We start from the raw sequence: 15,003 nt of genomic DNA on the forward strand, positions 1-15,003 counted from the left end.
TTGCACAGATCTGTCAGGACGTGGTCCGCTCCCAGAGGAGAGGTTTCAGATGTCTCTGAGAATCAGAGCTGATGTGGTTCCCTGTTCGAAATCATTCCTTAATTTTTTTTTCCATAATCACCAATTCAGAGCTGAGCTCTGTGCATACGTTGCATGGTTGTTGCTGAGAAATTATCCGAGTCCTTTTGCATGCCATGATTTGCTGCCTAATGAGGGAAAAATGACCTAACTCCTTTTTTCAGGTTGGTTCTCCCTCGTGGCCCCACGCCTCGCTGCTGCTGAGCCACACTCATCCCTTCCTCCTCCTCGGGATGGGGAAAAGAGGTCAGGGATGACTGAGCATGATTTGGGGCTGGTGAAGGAGAGAAGAGCAATTCAAGATGCTGACCTCATTAATGAACCGTTCATATTTTGTTTGATTCAGAACCAGGATCCTAAACAGTTCCTTTATGTGCAGAGTTTTCTGTGCATGAAGGATTGTTTTTTCATTGGGAAGTGTAGCAATAGCCTAGGGTGGATGTACGAGCAATTCTTGTAACACAGAAAGCTGTTGTCTTGGTTAATTTTAAAACCGCAGGAAACAAAACCATTTTGAACCAGGTTGGTTTGAAACAGCTGTGACAGAGCTCAAAGCCTCCAAATTGCTTTGTGGTAAAACAAGTTGTTATGTTTTGGAAAAAGATTTTATGTATTTAGGAAAAAAACCCACCTTCTTTAACTGTAGAAGTAACATATTAACCATGTTATTCTAGAATCTTTGGCGTGCAAAACATTTCATTTTTCATTACTGTTGTCGCCGTTCACATATTCCATTATTTAAGGAGGTTATTGAAAAATTGATGGTATGTTGGTACCAGAGAGACATCCTGTAGGCTGCAGTGTTGATTTATGGCACATGGAACACAGTTCAGTGCTTCAGTTTCCTGCTGGTGAGCGGCACTTTGTCATTGTCCCTAAAGAAAAATCATACCAGTGAAATCCCCTGTGTTTCCCCCAGGTTGAGTGATGCATACTTTTCCTTCAAATATGATTATGAATTATTCACCTTTTATTGTGCTGGAGTGAGCACATGGTGATCAGAATCTTGTTCTTAATACAGAGTTTTTCACCATGTTCAGGGTTTAGTTTAATTATGTAGTTGAGTTGCACAGCAGCTTTTATCTGTTTTTTTTGTTTGTTTTTTTTTTTCCTTCCCCCTCCCTCCCTCCCCATGCCTGCCAGCCTGCCTGGCCTAGCACAGCTTTTACCCCATGTTTCCTCTCTCAGCACATGAGACTTGGTCCTGAATGTTTGCTTTTTCCTCTGATGATTTATAAAATTGTGCTTGGGGCAGTAAGCGTGGTACTTCTAAACTTCAGACAACACATTTTCTGCACCAGTTCTTGGAAATCATAGACACCTATGAGGTTTTACTCTTCAAGCTGACTTTCTGTTGGAAAGATAGATGGATCAGGCTTAACTGAAAAATTTCTTAAAATAGATGACACGATAGCAATATAGATTTGCTATTGAGGACAGTTTTCTCCCGGGAGATGCGTATGACACAGAGCTGCTGATTAGAAAACTCAGCCTGCGTGATCTTTCATCATAACTCAGGGAAGGAATGCAAAATGTCAGAATAAGTGTGAGATTTGGGTCAAAGTCTCTTTTCAGCTTCCTGTGTTCTGCCTCCATCCTGCTGGGGTCTTTGTGCTGAAATGGACTTTTCATGGAGAAGAGGTTAACCTACTCAGTACTGATCAACTTCAGTGGTTTGAATTTTGGAATCAAGGCAGTCGGTGCAAGGCTTGAATTTGAGAAGTCACTTTCCTTCTAACTCCTTTTGCTTTAAATAGATGCAGTCCTGTTTTATGCACTTGATTTGCATTTTGCTGCAATAAGTGGGTAGGGTTAGTGGTAAAATTCACATTAGAAAATCTTTATCAGCTGAAAAGGAGAGGCTCTGAAAAAAGTGTGTAACGTGTTTTCCTTAAGAAGTTGTGCTTCTTAAGGAAAGTATACATTCAGATCTCGTTCCTTTGCAATCCTTTTGATTTCAGGACTTTTCTAAGCTCTTTCCACATTAAAGTTCCTCTCTGTGTTGCCTAGGCTTTGTGTTCCTTAAAACAAAGGAATTCAAGTTTCTAAACATATTATGTTTCCTGGTTTAATTTTTGGGTTTAAGCACAATGCTCTTTTTCCTGGCAGGAGAAAAATGCTTGATAACATTTGTTCATATTTTCAGTTTTTTTACAGTTATGGAGTGTTTCATTACAGAGATTCTATGACGCTTTGAGATAGAAATTGATCTGGAATTAGTATTCTGTAAAGGAAGGCTGATTAAAAGCAACACTTCTCTTCATTGCTGCTTGTAGCCTCACAATGATAATAAATAGCTGGGGAAATGTGTAGTAGAAAGGAGGCACAGCAAGAATCTTGAGCAAGAATAGCATCTTTGTGTGGCCTGTTTCCATTAGAATTCTATATTAAATAAGTTTACTTTTGGCACGTAAAGAAAGCAGTACCTCTTCATATGCATTTATATGTGCATTTGGTATTTTTCTCCAGTTACCTGTTAACAGTGGTGAATTGATGTTCTATTCTGAAAGCAGATTTTACTTGACAAGTGAAATATTTGGGGCACAGATATTTTATTGCTTTCCTTCAATTTGAAACTTAAAATACTTTTTTTTTTTTTGCATGTGAATAGATAAGTTATTATTTTGTATCAGCTTAGTCATTCAAAAGAATGAATTTTAAAGACCTCTTTGTATTGTGTTAGCTACGTTCCATAAACATGAAGAGATTTCCATGAATCAGTCTCTTGCTTAACCTTTCATGAAAATCTAATTGAGTGCGAACAACTGCTTGAATAATTCAATGGGCCGCGTTATTCTTGGCTGGTGTAGCCTCAGCCTTGTGCAGTGCAAGTGACTGGGTGTCATGCGGAGTTGGGTTTTTTCTGTTTTGGTGATGGATGTGATTAAGAGTAAAATCGCAGTTGAAAAATCACAGTCTGAAAAGAAAAAGGTAAAAAGATGAAGTATGGATTAGCTGAGACAGTGTAGGAGATGACTTGTGGCTGAGAGGTGCAGACTCTTAAAACCCTTTTGTAAACTTTTAAGATTTTTTGATGATATTCCTAAACACTGGGTTTGATTGTTTTCATACGTGTCCTTTTTTTCTTCTTTTCTTTTTTATTTAAAGGATGTTCTGCTTTTTAGAGCACTCACTATTAGTAGTTTTGGAGTACCTTTTCTGAATTCGTTTGGAATAATGCTGATCGGAGTTTCTCGATCAGTTCATCCAAATGTTTTCTTTCTTGTTTCTGGAAGGAATTTCAGCTCATTCCTTTCACCCAAACCCTTCCAGGCAGTTGGCTGTCTCTTGTCCCTTCAGTCCTCCATTCCCATTTCATTACTCTGTTTCCTTTGTATTCACTTTTAACCTCAAATGGCTTTTTTTCTTTTAAACACAGAAATAGAATGAAATTACTGTTCCTGTGCCACCACAATGACTTGGTAAACAGTCATTTTCCCCAACCTGAAGGCTTCTAATAGGTCCTGGAGGTTCTTTGACATTCAGAGAACTTTGGAATAAATTCTGCCAACTCTATACATTTCCAGAATGTCTTGAGTTCTTAAAGAAGTATTTTTAGTAGAAGCTTGTAATACCCGCATGTGAGTGATGTTGAGAAAGGGGGGAGTCTGGCAAAGGATGGCCTCCAAGTCTCCTTTGAAATGACATGAATTTGAGGCCACTCGTGTTTAAGCAACGTATTAAATGCATTCATTTACTGCCCTTATTTTGGGATTATCACTAATATGGAAATAGCTTTATTCTTTCAAAATAGTAGAAGAACATTTGACCAGGTAATTAGCCATCGTGCTGAATAGAGAGCTTTCAGAGCAGGAGGAGAGTGGTTTGAAGAAAAAGTTAGAGCTGCAGTTAAGCAGTTGATTCAGCAAGCTGTGCCTCGTCCTGAGAGCTTATTAAAGGTAATGCAATGCCTATGGAATTAGATACATTATAAAAACATCTGTGCCTTGGGATCTTCAGAGGACTACTTTTGTGGAAAATATGATGATCTTTCTTGTAATAGCTTAAATTTGCAGAAGGATCTGTCAGTCTATAGATTTTATATATAATATATATATTATATATATATATAAATTTTTTGCCACTGGCAGGAAGAGGATGCAGCTGATGCGAATGCAGTGTGAGTTATCTGGTGGTGTATAAAACAGCCTGTGTTGTTTACCTGCAGACAGCCCAAATAGTGGGAAGTGTTTTGTAATAAGATGAGAAAACTGTGTTTCATTTTGATGCAATTTCTTAATTTTTGGTACTGCAAAGTAACAAGTGCCTTAATGAAGTAATGCTCAAAAGATGATGCAAATATTCCTCATTATAGCAACTCCACATCTTTGTGTGTCACTTGCCCATGTTGGTGGATTGAATGCTAACCCTGTTTTCTGCAAGTGATCTCCCACTTAGTCCTAAGCCCTCTTGGTTCGACCAGAGCGAAGCAAGTGATGGACTTCTGTTGCTCAGCTTCAGGGCTAGCTGGAGATGTCTGCTTTCCCTTTCAGAAGTTTTGTGCTGACTGTGTGTAGAACTTCTATTTGACCCTTCAAACACGTTTCCAGCCCACTGGAGGCACACTTTGATTTGAAGCAGTGCTTATTCAAAAAGAAAATTCTAGTAGCAAACACATGAAGAGTTCTGCATGGGAAAAGGCTTTTAGATCAATGTTAGTCCCTTGAGGATCTCTGACTTTTTGCACTAACAATGGTGCCAATACTGTGATTTTTATTAAGAAAAACCTAATGTCTGCTTCCTTTTTCTCCTCAGCTACCCTTTGTATCCAGATAACAAAGAAAATGTTAAGTATCTTAACAGTTGAAAACAAACATGTTATCATAAAAATGAATCGCATACCAACGAGATGAAAATGCTGAAGTTTGGGAGAAGTGCTTTTTTGGTGTTTAATGCCAGATTGAAGAGGGTTACAAGAGATTTGTGGAAATTTTGTGTCCCTGGAAATACCTTTTGTTCAGTTGTTACATAAATGTATGGGTAACAAGATAGCATGTGCTTTTAGAGATGCACAAGAATATGCACTGCAGCTGTAACCGTCAGTTATTATGTTAATAGTTGATAAACTTAGGTTTTATTAGCTAGTTTAGTATATCAACTGCTACTTGGGTCATGATGGTTTTGTTATCCTTTTCTGTATTGCTCTTGATCATCCTCTTATTTTTAAGTGTTCCATAGCTTTCCCAAGCACTTCTGATGGCCGGATTATTTCTGTGTTCCCTTTTTAAGCTATTAGCAAGGTACAATCCATCCGTGATCTGAACCAATGCAGGAATAATCTATATAAAGAAATGTAGTAACAGGTGCTTGTAGTGGGGTGAGTTCTGGAGCTGTAGATCAGAATATGTAACTCACTGTGTTATTGTGTGTGCCATGAGACCCTTCCTCATCACAGGTATTTGCTGCTATAACAGTCACCATCAGGTGCTACTGAGTGATGCAAAAAAAAGTGCATTCCCAAATTACAGTGCAGCAGTGTGAGTGCTGCAAGTTAACTTCTTGGCTTCTTTAAGATGCTGGAAATTACAGTGAACTTGCCTCAGGGTAAAACGCATTAAACAAATCTTTGGTCTCGCTTCATGACATGGGAAACCCCTAATGCAATTTTTGGCATCGAATAAAACAAAACAGCAAATGGAAAGGGGCAAAGCTTTTCCTTCATGGACACAGGATGAGAGGATTTAGCATAGGAGCACAACACAATGGCAAGAGACGTTAAAAAAAACCTTTTCCTCCATTCCTAAACTTCAAGAGTGCTTCAAAAGCAACCTCGAAAAGAGAACGCTGACAAAGATGAATGGTAAATCTAAATACTGAGCTCAGAAGTTCTGTGGGCCATAGCTTACAGGTGTCTTTAAGTTGCAGAAAGGAAAACAAGGAAAAAGCTATCAAAGTAAACATCCTTCAGTGCATGAGAAAGATGACAGATTCTTTCTAACAAGATTTTCTGCTCTTCTGGAAGAAGAGCGTTTGTTAATAAACCATTTGAGAATCCATTTTTAGGGGATTTAATAAAATATACGCAGATTGCCTTCCACTGCAGAAGCTATTATTCCCTTGGGTTGAAAAAGTGACTGACTGTGGGCATTAATGGCTGCTCCTTGTGATTCCTGGCATTATATCTTGCTCCCATTTACACTTTTCCAATCTGAAGTGAAATAATTTTTTATGAGAATCTTGCCTTCGATTTATAGCTCTTACGAGCCATGTACATGTTTTATATTTTATTTATTTGTACGCAGTCATGTCCATAATTCTGGTTGTTTTAGTGCCTGTGGCAATAGCCGAGGTACTGTATGTGCTTGTGCATAGTTTTCTGTGCACAGGAAAGTTTTCATATCCTGGAAGTGCCATTAAATAGAAGAGGTAATAACTTCCATCAAAAACTGTAGATTTTCTGTGATGATGATGCTGTTGATTAAAACTTGAACCTCGTATGGTCTAATAGATGTGTGCCTGGAGGGGCCAACACCAAGGAGAAAAGATATTTTCTTAAGAATTTGGAGGGAGGTTTTTTCTAGTGTCATCTTTTTGGTGATGCATAGAAGTTATGCTGCTTTCAAGTATGGGAGAAATCCAGTGGAGCTGAGGGGTGTTAAGTACTTCTGGTAAGGAATCTTGTCCTTTCTAAGGCTTTGATTCACTTAAATTAAGAAATGATTTTTCTGCTAAGGATGCTTTATACGGCTGTGTTTGCGAAAAATACCTGGTAGCTGAGATGATAGGAGCAGGAGAAGGCTGGGGCAAATGATCCCCAGAACCTGAATAGCTTTAAGGATGTAAAGTTCAAGTTCAGTTATACCCAAGTGCATCCTGTCTGTAGTATCTCCCCAGCTTCCTTTTGTCAGACGTGGCAGAGAGAAGGCAGAAGTGGATTTAGCACAGCCCATCAAGTAGGTGCCTGGGCAGATATTACTTTGCAGAAGGAAGAATGAAATCTGAAAAGCTGATAATATTACAGTCAGTGGCAGCTCTAATACACCTTAAGTGGATGTACTTAGGTGCCTCATTTGTACAGTTCTCTTCTTTACCAGAATTATCTTCACATCATGTCCAAGAACTGAGGACTTAGTGCCAGGCTGTGGATGGCCAGATGCACTTCATTACTTGCTGGTAATATAACCCTTTCTACAAAAAGAGATTACAGATAGGACACTGCCAGGAAATGACCGAGCTGGCAGAGAAGTGGATGAACACAGGGACAGGTACGCATAGGAAGTGTTAGTACTGTTCATCATTTGGTCTTTCTGTGCTTCTTTGAGGACGGTGTCCCAACACCAGAAGGTAATCAGGATTTCCTGAATAGGAGCTTGAATAAAGCTAGTCATCCTACTGAAAACAACGTACTATTTGTCCCCTCTGATCTGGATGTACCTCAAAAGGGATCAACTCAAGTATTTAATAGCGGAGAATAAATTCAGATCTAGTGTTAAGAACGTGAAATATGTTTTTAATATATTCTTCTTCTATTAACAAATGAATTTTGCAAGCATACAGGGTTGGTTTTTTTGCTTTTTTTTTTTTTGTTTTTTTTTTTTTTTTTTCTGGAGTGCATTAAAGAGGCGAGTGGGGCTAAGAACCAAGGGATGCTGCAGCTCTTGAGCACTGGGCTGGGACTGGTGCTGGTTCCAGATGGAGCACTTTATACAGGCTAGAGCAAAATAGTGAGCAAGTCTTCAATGAGTAGAACTGAGGGAAGTATGAATTAGGAGTGTAACCCATATTATGGAATTTGTTAGTTTAAAATCTTCTATACCTGCAGAGCGTAGCAGCTCTGCTGCGCAGCAGTTGGTGGTGGCACGCTGAACGCTATGATGAGTGAGAGCAAGTATTTATCTTCTGTCCACTGAACCGGATCAGCTCAGCTCGTGCTGAAATGTATTGGTTGCATTTCTTTGGTCTGAAGAAAGTGCTGTGCACTATCAAACAAATATATTAGGTGAAGGAATGACTTTTGCTCCCTAACTTCATAATATTCAGTCTAGAAACTGATGGGAAAGAGACACAATGGCAGGTAATTGTAAAATTGACCCCTTCCCCCCTTGAATTCAGTTTCTGTGATACTTCTAGATTTAGTTTTATGTAATGCAACACATTTTTATTATGCTCACAGTATATATAGAACAAGCTTACAAGATTTGACTGTGTGCTGATTTGGAGCAAAATAGTGCAGCTCAGAATCTGGTAGCTATAACAGAACTGATGGGCCTTGAAGCAGAGGAGGCTGTTGATAAATACTGACTTCAGTACCAGTATTGCATAGCTGTGGAATTTGTTTTCATAAATGCAAAAACTGAATAATACAGTTGCACTACAGTAAGTGTTTGTACTTTATTGGAACAGTTTGAGGAACTGACAATTTATTTCAGCTCTTCTGGATTTTTCTCTTTTCAGCTGTTGGACAAATTGAAAGATCGCTGGATGCACACTGGCTTGTGGAGAAACCTGGAGCTTGTTAAGACAGTCATTGCAGAGCCTCAAGGAGGAGCAAAAAGTGACTTCGATGAACTGCTGAAAATATACTACGATGCAATAAAATTTAAAGGAGGAAAAGGTACTTTGTGTAGACAATAATTACACTGTCTTTTCAAGTTCAAAAAAAAAAAAAGATATTCTTAACAATTATAAGATATGGTTAAATACTTAAGTTAGCTTTATCTTAATAAATTATTGTTATAAATGAGGAAGATTAAGAGCTGTTTTCATTGTTGCATGCAGAGAAAGGGACACACAGAATGATGCACAATCCTGATAGTGGTATCCAAGAGGCAGTGAACTGTGTAGGAATGTGTGGTTGTGCGTCCAGCAGGGTGCAGACTGGCTTCTCAAAGAATCACTTTTACCATACATTGCACAGCTTTGATTTCTCGTCTTATATTACAGCTACTGTAGGATTTCTTTTCAAAATACCCAAATGATAGTATAAAGAATAAAGGATGATAGCATGTCAATGATAACGTAGTTTTTTGGAATGCAGAACTGAAAGTTTTAAATTTGAAACACTGCAGTAAATGCATATGGTTCATGCATAATTAAGTACCACTGTCTCATATAATGGAAATTACTTTACTATTTGTATTAAAAATCACAATTTTATCAATGGAAATACAGTTGATCTCATTTTTCTAATAAAATACACTTCTAAATTTAAATTCCCTCACCTTTTCCAGACAGATACACAATGTATTACGCTATATTATGTTGAACTTTTAAAGATATTGCTGAAACTTTCTTTTGATGTTTACTTTACACCTCGGAATAATGCATATCCCTCTTTGGCTTCTTCAAGATGGAGCACTTCTAATAGCTGTGTGCAGAGGAAAAGTTAGTGAAGGCTTGGATTTCTGTGATGAGAATGCTCGAGCAGTTATAACCATAGGTATTCCGTTCCCAAATGTGAAAGACCTTCAGGTAGGATATGGATATCTAATTGAAAGAGTTGTATGTTACTTTTTATATCCTGTTTGAAATATGAAATATGCACAACATTTGTTGGAAATGTTTACCTTTGGACTCCAGTCTTATTTGAATGCTTTATTACTTTCTACTCAGTTAAAAGGAGGAACAGCTCAGCATGTTTTGTTGACCCATTTCTATAATTCTAAATACAAGTATATCACGCTAGGTAAAAATACCATAGATTCCTTTGACATTGCTAGTGAAGGCTTTTATACTGTTAAAGTGCTCTTTTTTTTGCCTGATGTGTCTCCAATTAAAGAAATCTGAGACTATTTGTATTATTCAGCAGGTGGCCAAAGTAACATCCTGTTGCTTTTCCGTTGCTGTGTAATTGCCCACATCAACACTTCCTTTCTTTTGACTTCAGCAGAGCTCGCCTTGTAGTTAGATAATGTTCCATGAGAGCAGGCAGTTTCTAGCTGAGACCAGGCTTTTATTAAGGAAAAGAAAGCCAATGAATATGGAAAAGTATTTTTCTAGACTTTCTTTCTACTTAATGAAAGGAGTATGTATTATTAACTCATATGGAAGATCACTAAAAATAAGCTAAGTGCACGATGCTTCACGGCTGGCACTTCTCAGTATGATGCCCGCTGTCTCTGTCTTTTTGTGTACCTTTTAGAGCATTTTTAGACTTCTTTGTGAAACTAAGAAACAAGTATTACAGAATAAATATCAGAAACAGCTGGATTCTTGTTATTAATAATGCCAAATCAAACAAGAAAACCATAGGTCTACACTTGAAAGCTCAAGCTGCCTCAGCTTTGGTTTTAGAGATGTGTTCTGAGCTTAAGTGAACAGCCAAAGACTTCTTTGTTGTCTACAGCATGTGCCTAGTTAAAGCCTTGGTAGGAAAAACCCACATCCTATGAGGACTAGTAGGGTTATGTTAGCAGTGGCTGCCTGGTGTGGTGTTCTCTCAATGTTTGCATAACTTTCTTGAGGTGCTTATTCAGCCATAACATTTTTCTTCTACTAAAACATAATACCCTGTCCTTTACTATAAAAACATGTACATTCAAAGAAAATTCATCACAGTTTCTAGAGTTAGAAATGCTTTGTTTTAGAAGTGTTCTCTGAAATGATATTTTGGAAACACTTGGTCTGTAGTAGAGCTGGAATTGTTACATTTTGCTATAAATGATTTCCAGAATGTCAATATTTTTGTATTCTAAATTATACAAAATTGAATTGAAAAGTATGTGTCTATGGTAAATTATGCACACAATGGATTATCTTTAAGGTTAAAAATACTGCTTTTGATTTTCTTTTGGATACGACTAAATATGTATTATAGTAGAATTTGGGCAGTGCACCTCATTACTAATAACAGTTCCAAAATACGAATGTTAGATTTATCTATTTTTTTTTTTAATCAGACTGAAGAAAACCTCTAAATTGTTAAGTAAGGATAGAAACAGTAGCTGCCAAATTGCACACAGCTAAAGGTTTGTATGCGTATATTTAGATACAGTAATGCACAAAGCACTGCACTGATCAATTCTAAATGAGAGAAGGGCACGCACTGGTCTCTTAGCATCAGATCCGAGGAGCTGGCTGGTGTGTGGTAATGCTGCTAGAATGGTGCTAGGGGAAATTCTCTTACTGTGAATGTGTCTTCTGCTCACCAGTTTGGATTCAAAGTGATCTCCAACTAGCAGTACTTCCCTGCAAGTTGAATAATGCTCTGTTTGGTCCAAGGCTTTTGTTTAGTGGATACCTCAGAAGTTCTGGATTACTGCGTGCTTCTTTTACCACTTAAGCTCATGTAGTCAGCTGGATAAGGAAGGCTACACAGAAAACATGCTAAAGCTGTAGTGCTGTTTCCCACAATGGAGTGGAACAAATGTAATAAAAATGGCATAAAAAAGTACGTGCTACATCACTTAAAAGAAAAGTAAATTTTATGTAAAACTAATGTGATATCTGATTGCTGTTAGTGGTGCAGCTTTGTTTTCCATACTTATTAAAATTAGATTTTATTCCCATCTCAGTTTCAAAGGATTAGGGTTTTAAAGAGAAAATTGATGTTCAAATACTTGCTTTAAACAGTGGAAATAATTTATAACAATTATCATGAAGGATAATTGCAGTATTTCATTAAAATACATTTTCCTATTCAGTATTGTTTTCAAGGCAGAGTAGTTGTGTTTGTCATAGTAAGAATACAGGAATTCTCTCTTGCAGGTACAAGTGAGTGACTTTCTTTTAGGGTGTTTGATCTTCGCTGAATGTACAATTTGAAATCCTTTTTTCTCCTGGGATTAGAAGAATCCAGATTTTAAAATATTAGAGGATGCTGTTTTGTTTCTTTTCTTTTTGTAGGATTTTAGGAAATGTGAGTTTCCCAAATGAAATGGTTCAGAGTTCATAGGATAGTTAAGATGATTGCTCTTATGATATACGTGGCTAGCTAAATCAGAAGATAGGCTAAATACTGAAAAATTTAAAACTTCCAGCTTTGAAGATTAGTATGGTGCTTAAATTCTGAGGAGATAATTCTAAACACAGTGATGCAAGTCAAGTTAGAGCTAAGTAGGTCTAACACCTGTGGAAACAGTTGCATCTATTGTTTTACAAAGCAACTGATGCTTGGTAGATGTACTTAAGAAACTGGTAAGATTATTAGTAATTATATCCCTTTATAAATAGGAAATGCAAGTGGTTAACAGTTCCCTAGGAAAATTCATGGGATACTTCTGGAATTGGGGTAAATAACAAAAAAGTGCTTTCTCTACATAAAACCACACTTGCTTGTCTGCTTTTTGGGCTAGTAGAAGTCTAGTAAATATCCTCTTAAGACTCAGCTCCATAACGTCTTACTCCTGCACATAGCTCTTACTTGTGTGAGTAATCCCTTTAATACTACTAGGACTATGCACAGTCATAAGGGTTTATTGAATTGTGCCTTTGGAGACTGATATTTTATTTTGGCAGCTTGATGTTGGCTCATCTCCACTAATATTACTTGTCTGTGATCAACCTGCTTTCTAAACATATTTTATGGTTTGTAACTTGATGCTAATTCCAGTGAATGGTAATATTAGAGAACATAAATAATGCGGCAGAAAAAGATGCGTAATCCTACATACATGTTATCTGATGCTAACATACTATTTATTAATTCCTGTTATATATTTTGAATTGTAGCATTTTGGATCCAGACATCACTCTTGGACAAGAAACTCATCACCAAATATGATGTAAAATATCCAATATTATGTTCTCCATATGTGTGTTGTAAATATATGCTGCAAGTTCAGGTGTTAAAAGGAGAGCGTTTGGTCTCCTTCAGTAACTGTATGCTTTTGTAGGTTGCATTATTTTGTGTAGGACCTTTAAGGAATGTGATTTTGTTTCTTTTCCAGTTGCTTCACTTAAGACTTTTAAGCACGTGATAACTTACATTACTCGCTGTCACAAAGAGAAGAGTCTAAAGCTCTTTGTCAGTGTTAGGAAGAAGGCAATGATTAGGTTTCATAAGTGTACTTCATAATAACAATACTGTGTTAAGAAAGGGAGACCAAACCTGTAATTCTGTATGATTGAAAATGGTTTCATATTGCTGAGGAATCAGATTGCTAAAGCAAAATATATAAAAGAAATGTTGAAGTATTGCTTAAAGCTACGGTGCTCTCAATGGTGGGGTTTGGCTCTTGTGAAGCAGGAAAATGTATTTCAGAGCCAAAAATGACTTCTTTGGCTGTGACCAGGATTTCCTCTGCCCACCTCTGGGACCTGAAACTAGAGGTAGGAAAATCTGATTTTGGAGCCAAGTGTGACTTGTTTAGTTCAAGTCATAATTTACTACTTTTACCCTGGGGACCTGAAAATAAAGGAACTCGCTATGAAATGTTGATAATGGGCGGCTCTGAAGTGCAAGCATTAAGCTAACTTTCCCAGAGAGCATTTCTTCACTTCCACCTTTCCAGATGCTTTTGATCGTAGTACAGTAGAGTGTACATAATCACATAACAGCAAAGAGAACTTGGCAAAATGGAGAGGAAAACACAGTCAAACCCTTTAGCAGCAATAGATGTGCAAAAGAAATAAACTTGATAAGGCTGGTCTTCCTGTGCAATGACACGACTCAAGAACTGTAGCTGAGTTTGCTGTTAATGAGAAGTATTTCCCATCACTGCCATACTGTGATTATGAACTATGACAGCACATTTTTTCTTTACTGTTTCCAGCGATGTATTTTGTAGAATGTGAAGCAACACAATTTCAATTACAATTTTCTAGGTTTAGGTGCAACCTCAAGCAGCTGTAAGGGCTGAAGTTTCTTTCTCTTCTGGAGGGATCAAAAAAATTGTTGTATTTGTATCATTTCAGATGTTTCTGAGAAACTTTGCCTCATCTTTCCTGTCAAATCTGATGTCGTAAAAGCCTAAAATGTGTGAGATATCATTTGCAGATGACCTGACATCAGTGTGATTTAAATGATTGTAGAAAGTGGTCTTATTTTGTGTGTGATCATCTGTCTTAATGGTTTTCTAAACTTGATCTGTATTTACTTCCTCCTTCACTCCATTACTGAGGGGAAAAAATATAAAGTAAGGAGCAGAGATAAATGAATGGAACTTTCATAGGAAAGCCATGTGTTGTAGTATTTTATTTATTGAATGTCCTCTAAGAGGAACATACTGAGTAGGGTAAAAGTGCAATGTATGTTCATTCTTGTATGTGTACACTTACATTTCTTTCTTCCATGCCACACTTCATATTCAATTTTATTTTATGCTTTAATTGTAAAGTAGCTTCTTAAAACAAGAAGTATGTAAGGAAGAAATGGAGCATTGGAATGTGCAATATTATGTAGTAAGCCTTTAAGTGTTAAATCTATACACTTACTGGAGCAACCTACTTCCAAATTATGTTAAAAAAAAATAATAATAATAATAATAAAAAAATCAGCCAACTCTGGTACCATCTTGCAACACTACACTGTAAATATTTCAATCTGTTCTGATGTTGTTTATGAAGGAGTAAGGCAATGAGCTGAGTCACACATTCACAAGGTGGCTGGCTCTGGATATTGTGCGCCTCCATCACTTTTCTTCTTCTCCCCAAAGGAAAAGGTCAGGATATAGAGCTACTTCCATTTCCAAATATGTATGTGGAAGTGTATATTAAAATAAGCTTTTTCCTTGAGATTATTTTTGTCTCATTTCAACAAAGTTTTGCTAGAGGTGAGGTCTTGTTTTGCCTTGTAACACTTCACAGGCAATGCAGTAAATAGGTGATGGTGTAGCAGCTGCTTATATCAGCAGGAAGATATCACAGAAGTCTTTCATTTCCCACCTTTCCTGAAACAAGAATGGTCATAGAAAGTCAGAGCCATCTGCACTTTTCTTAAGTGGAGGCTCCATTTGTGGGAGTAGCTGCAAAATCCTGTGGAACAGAGCATTCCTGTGGCTAAGCAAGGTAACGTTTCAGTTCAGCTTTACTTGTAAGGCTGCTGGA

The 15,003-nt window shown here is 37.3% G+C and overlaps 1 protein-coding gene across 5 annotated transcripts in view; it reads left to right on the top strand.

Moving 5' to 3' along the window:
* BRIP1 (BRCA1 interacting DNA helicase 1) overlaps nt 1-15,003 on the top strand; it is a 103,690-nt gene that overhangs the window by 23,903 nt on the left and 64,784 nt on the right. For all 5 annotated transcript variants that reach the window (XR_014887576.1, XR_014887575.1, XM_031556457.2 and 2 more), the window contains exons 15-16: nt 8,473-8,632; nt 9,368-9,489. Coding sequence is in view for 3 of the 5 variants with exons in the window: in XM_031556457.2 (XP_031412317.2) it covers nt 8,473-8,632; nt 9,368-9,489 (282 nt within the window). In the remaining 2 variants the exon portion in view is untranslated. The remainder of the gene's footprint in view (nt 1-8,472; nt 8,633-9,367; nt 9,490-15,003) is intronic.

The sequence above is a fragment of the Meleagris gallopavo genome, chromosome 21 (assembly GCF_905368555.1).
Source record: "Meleagris gallopavo chromosome 21, MGAL_WU_HG_1.1, whole genome shotgun sequence".
Taxonomy (NCBI): Eukaryota; Metazoa; Chordata; class Aves; order Galliformes; family Phasianidae; genus Meleagris; species Meleagris gallopavo.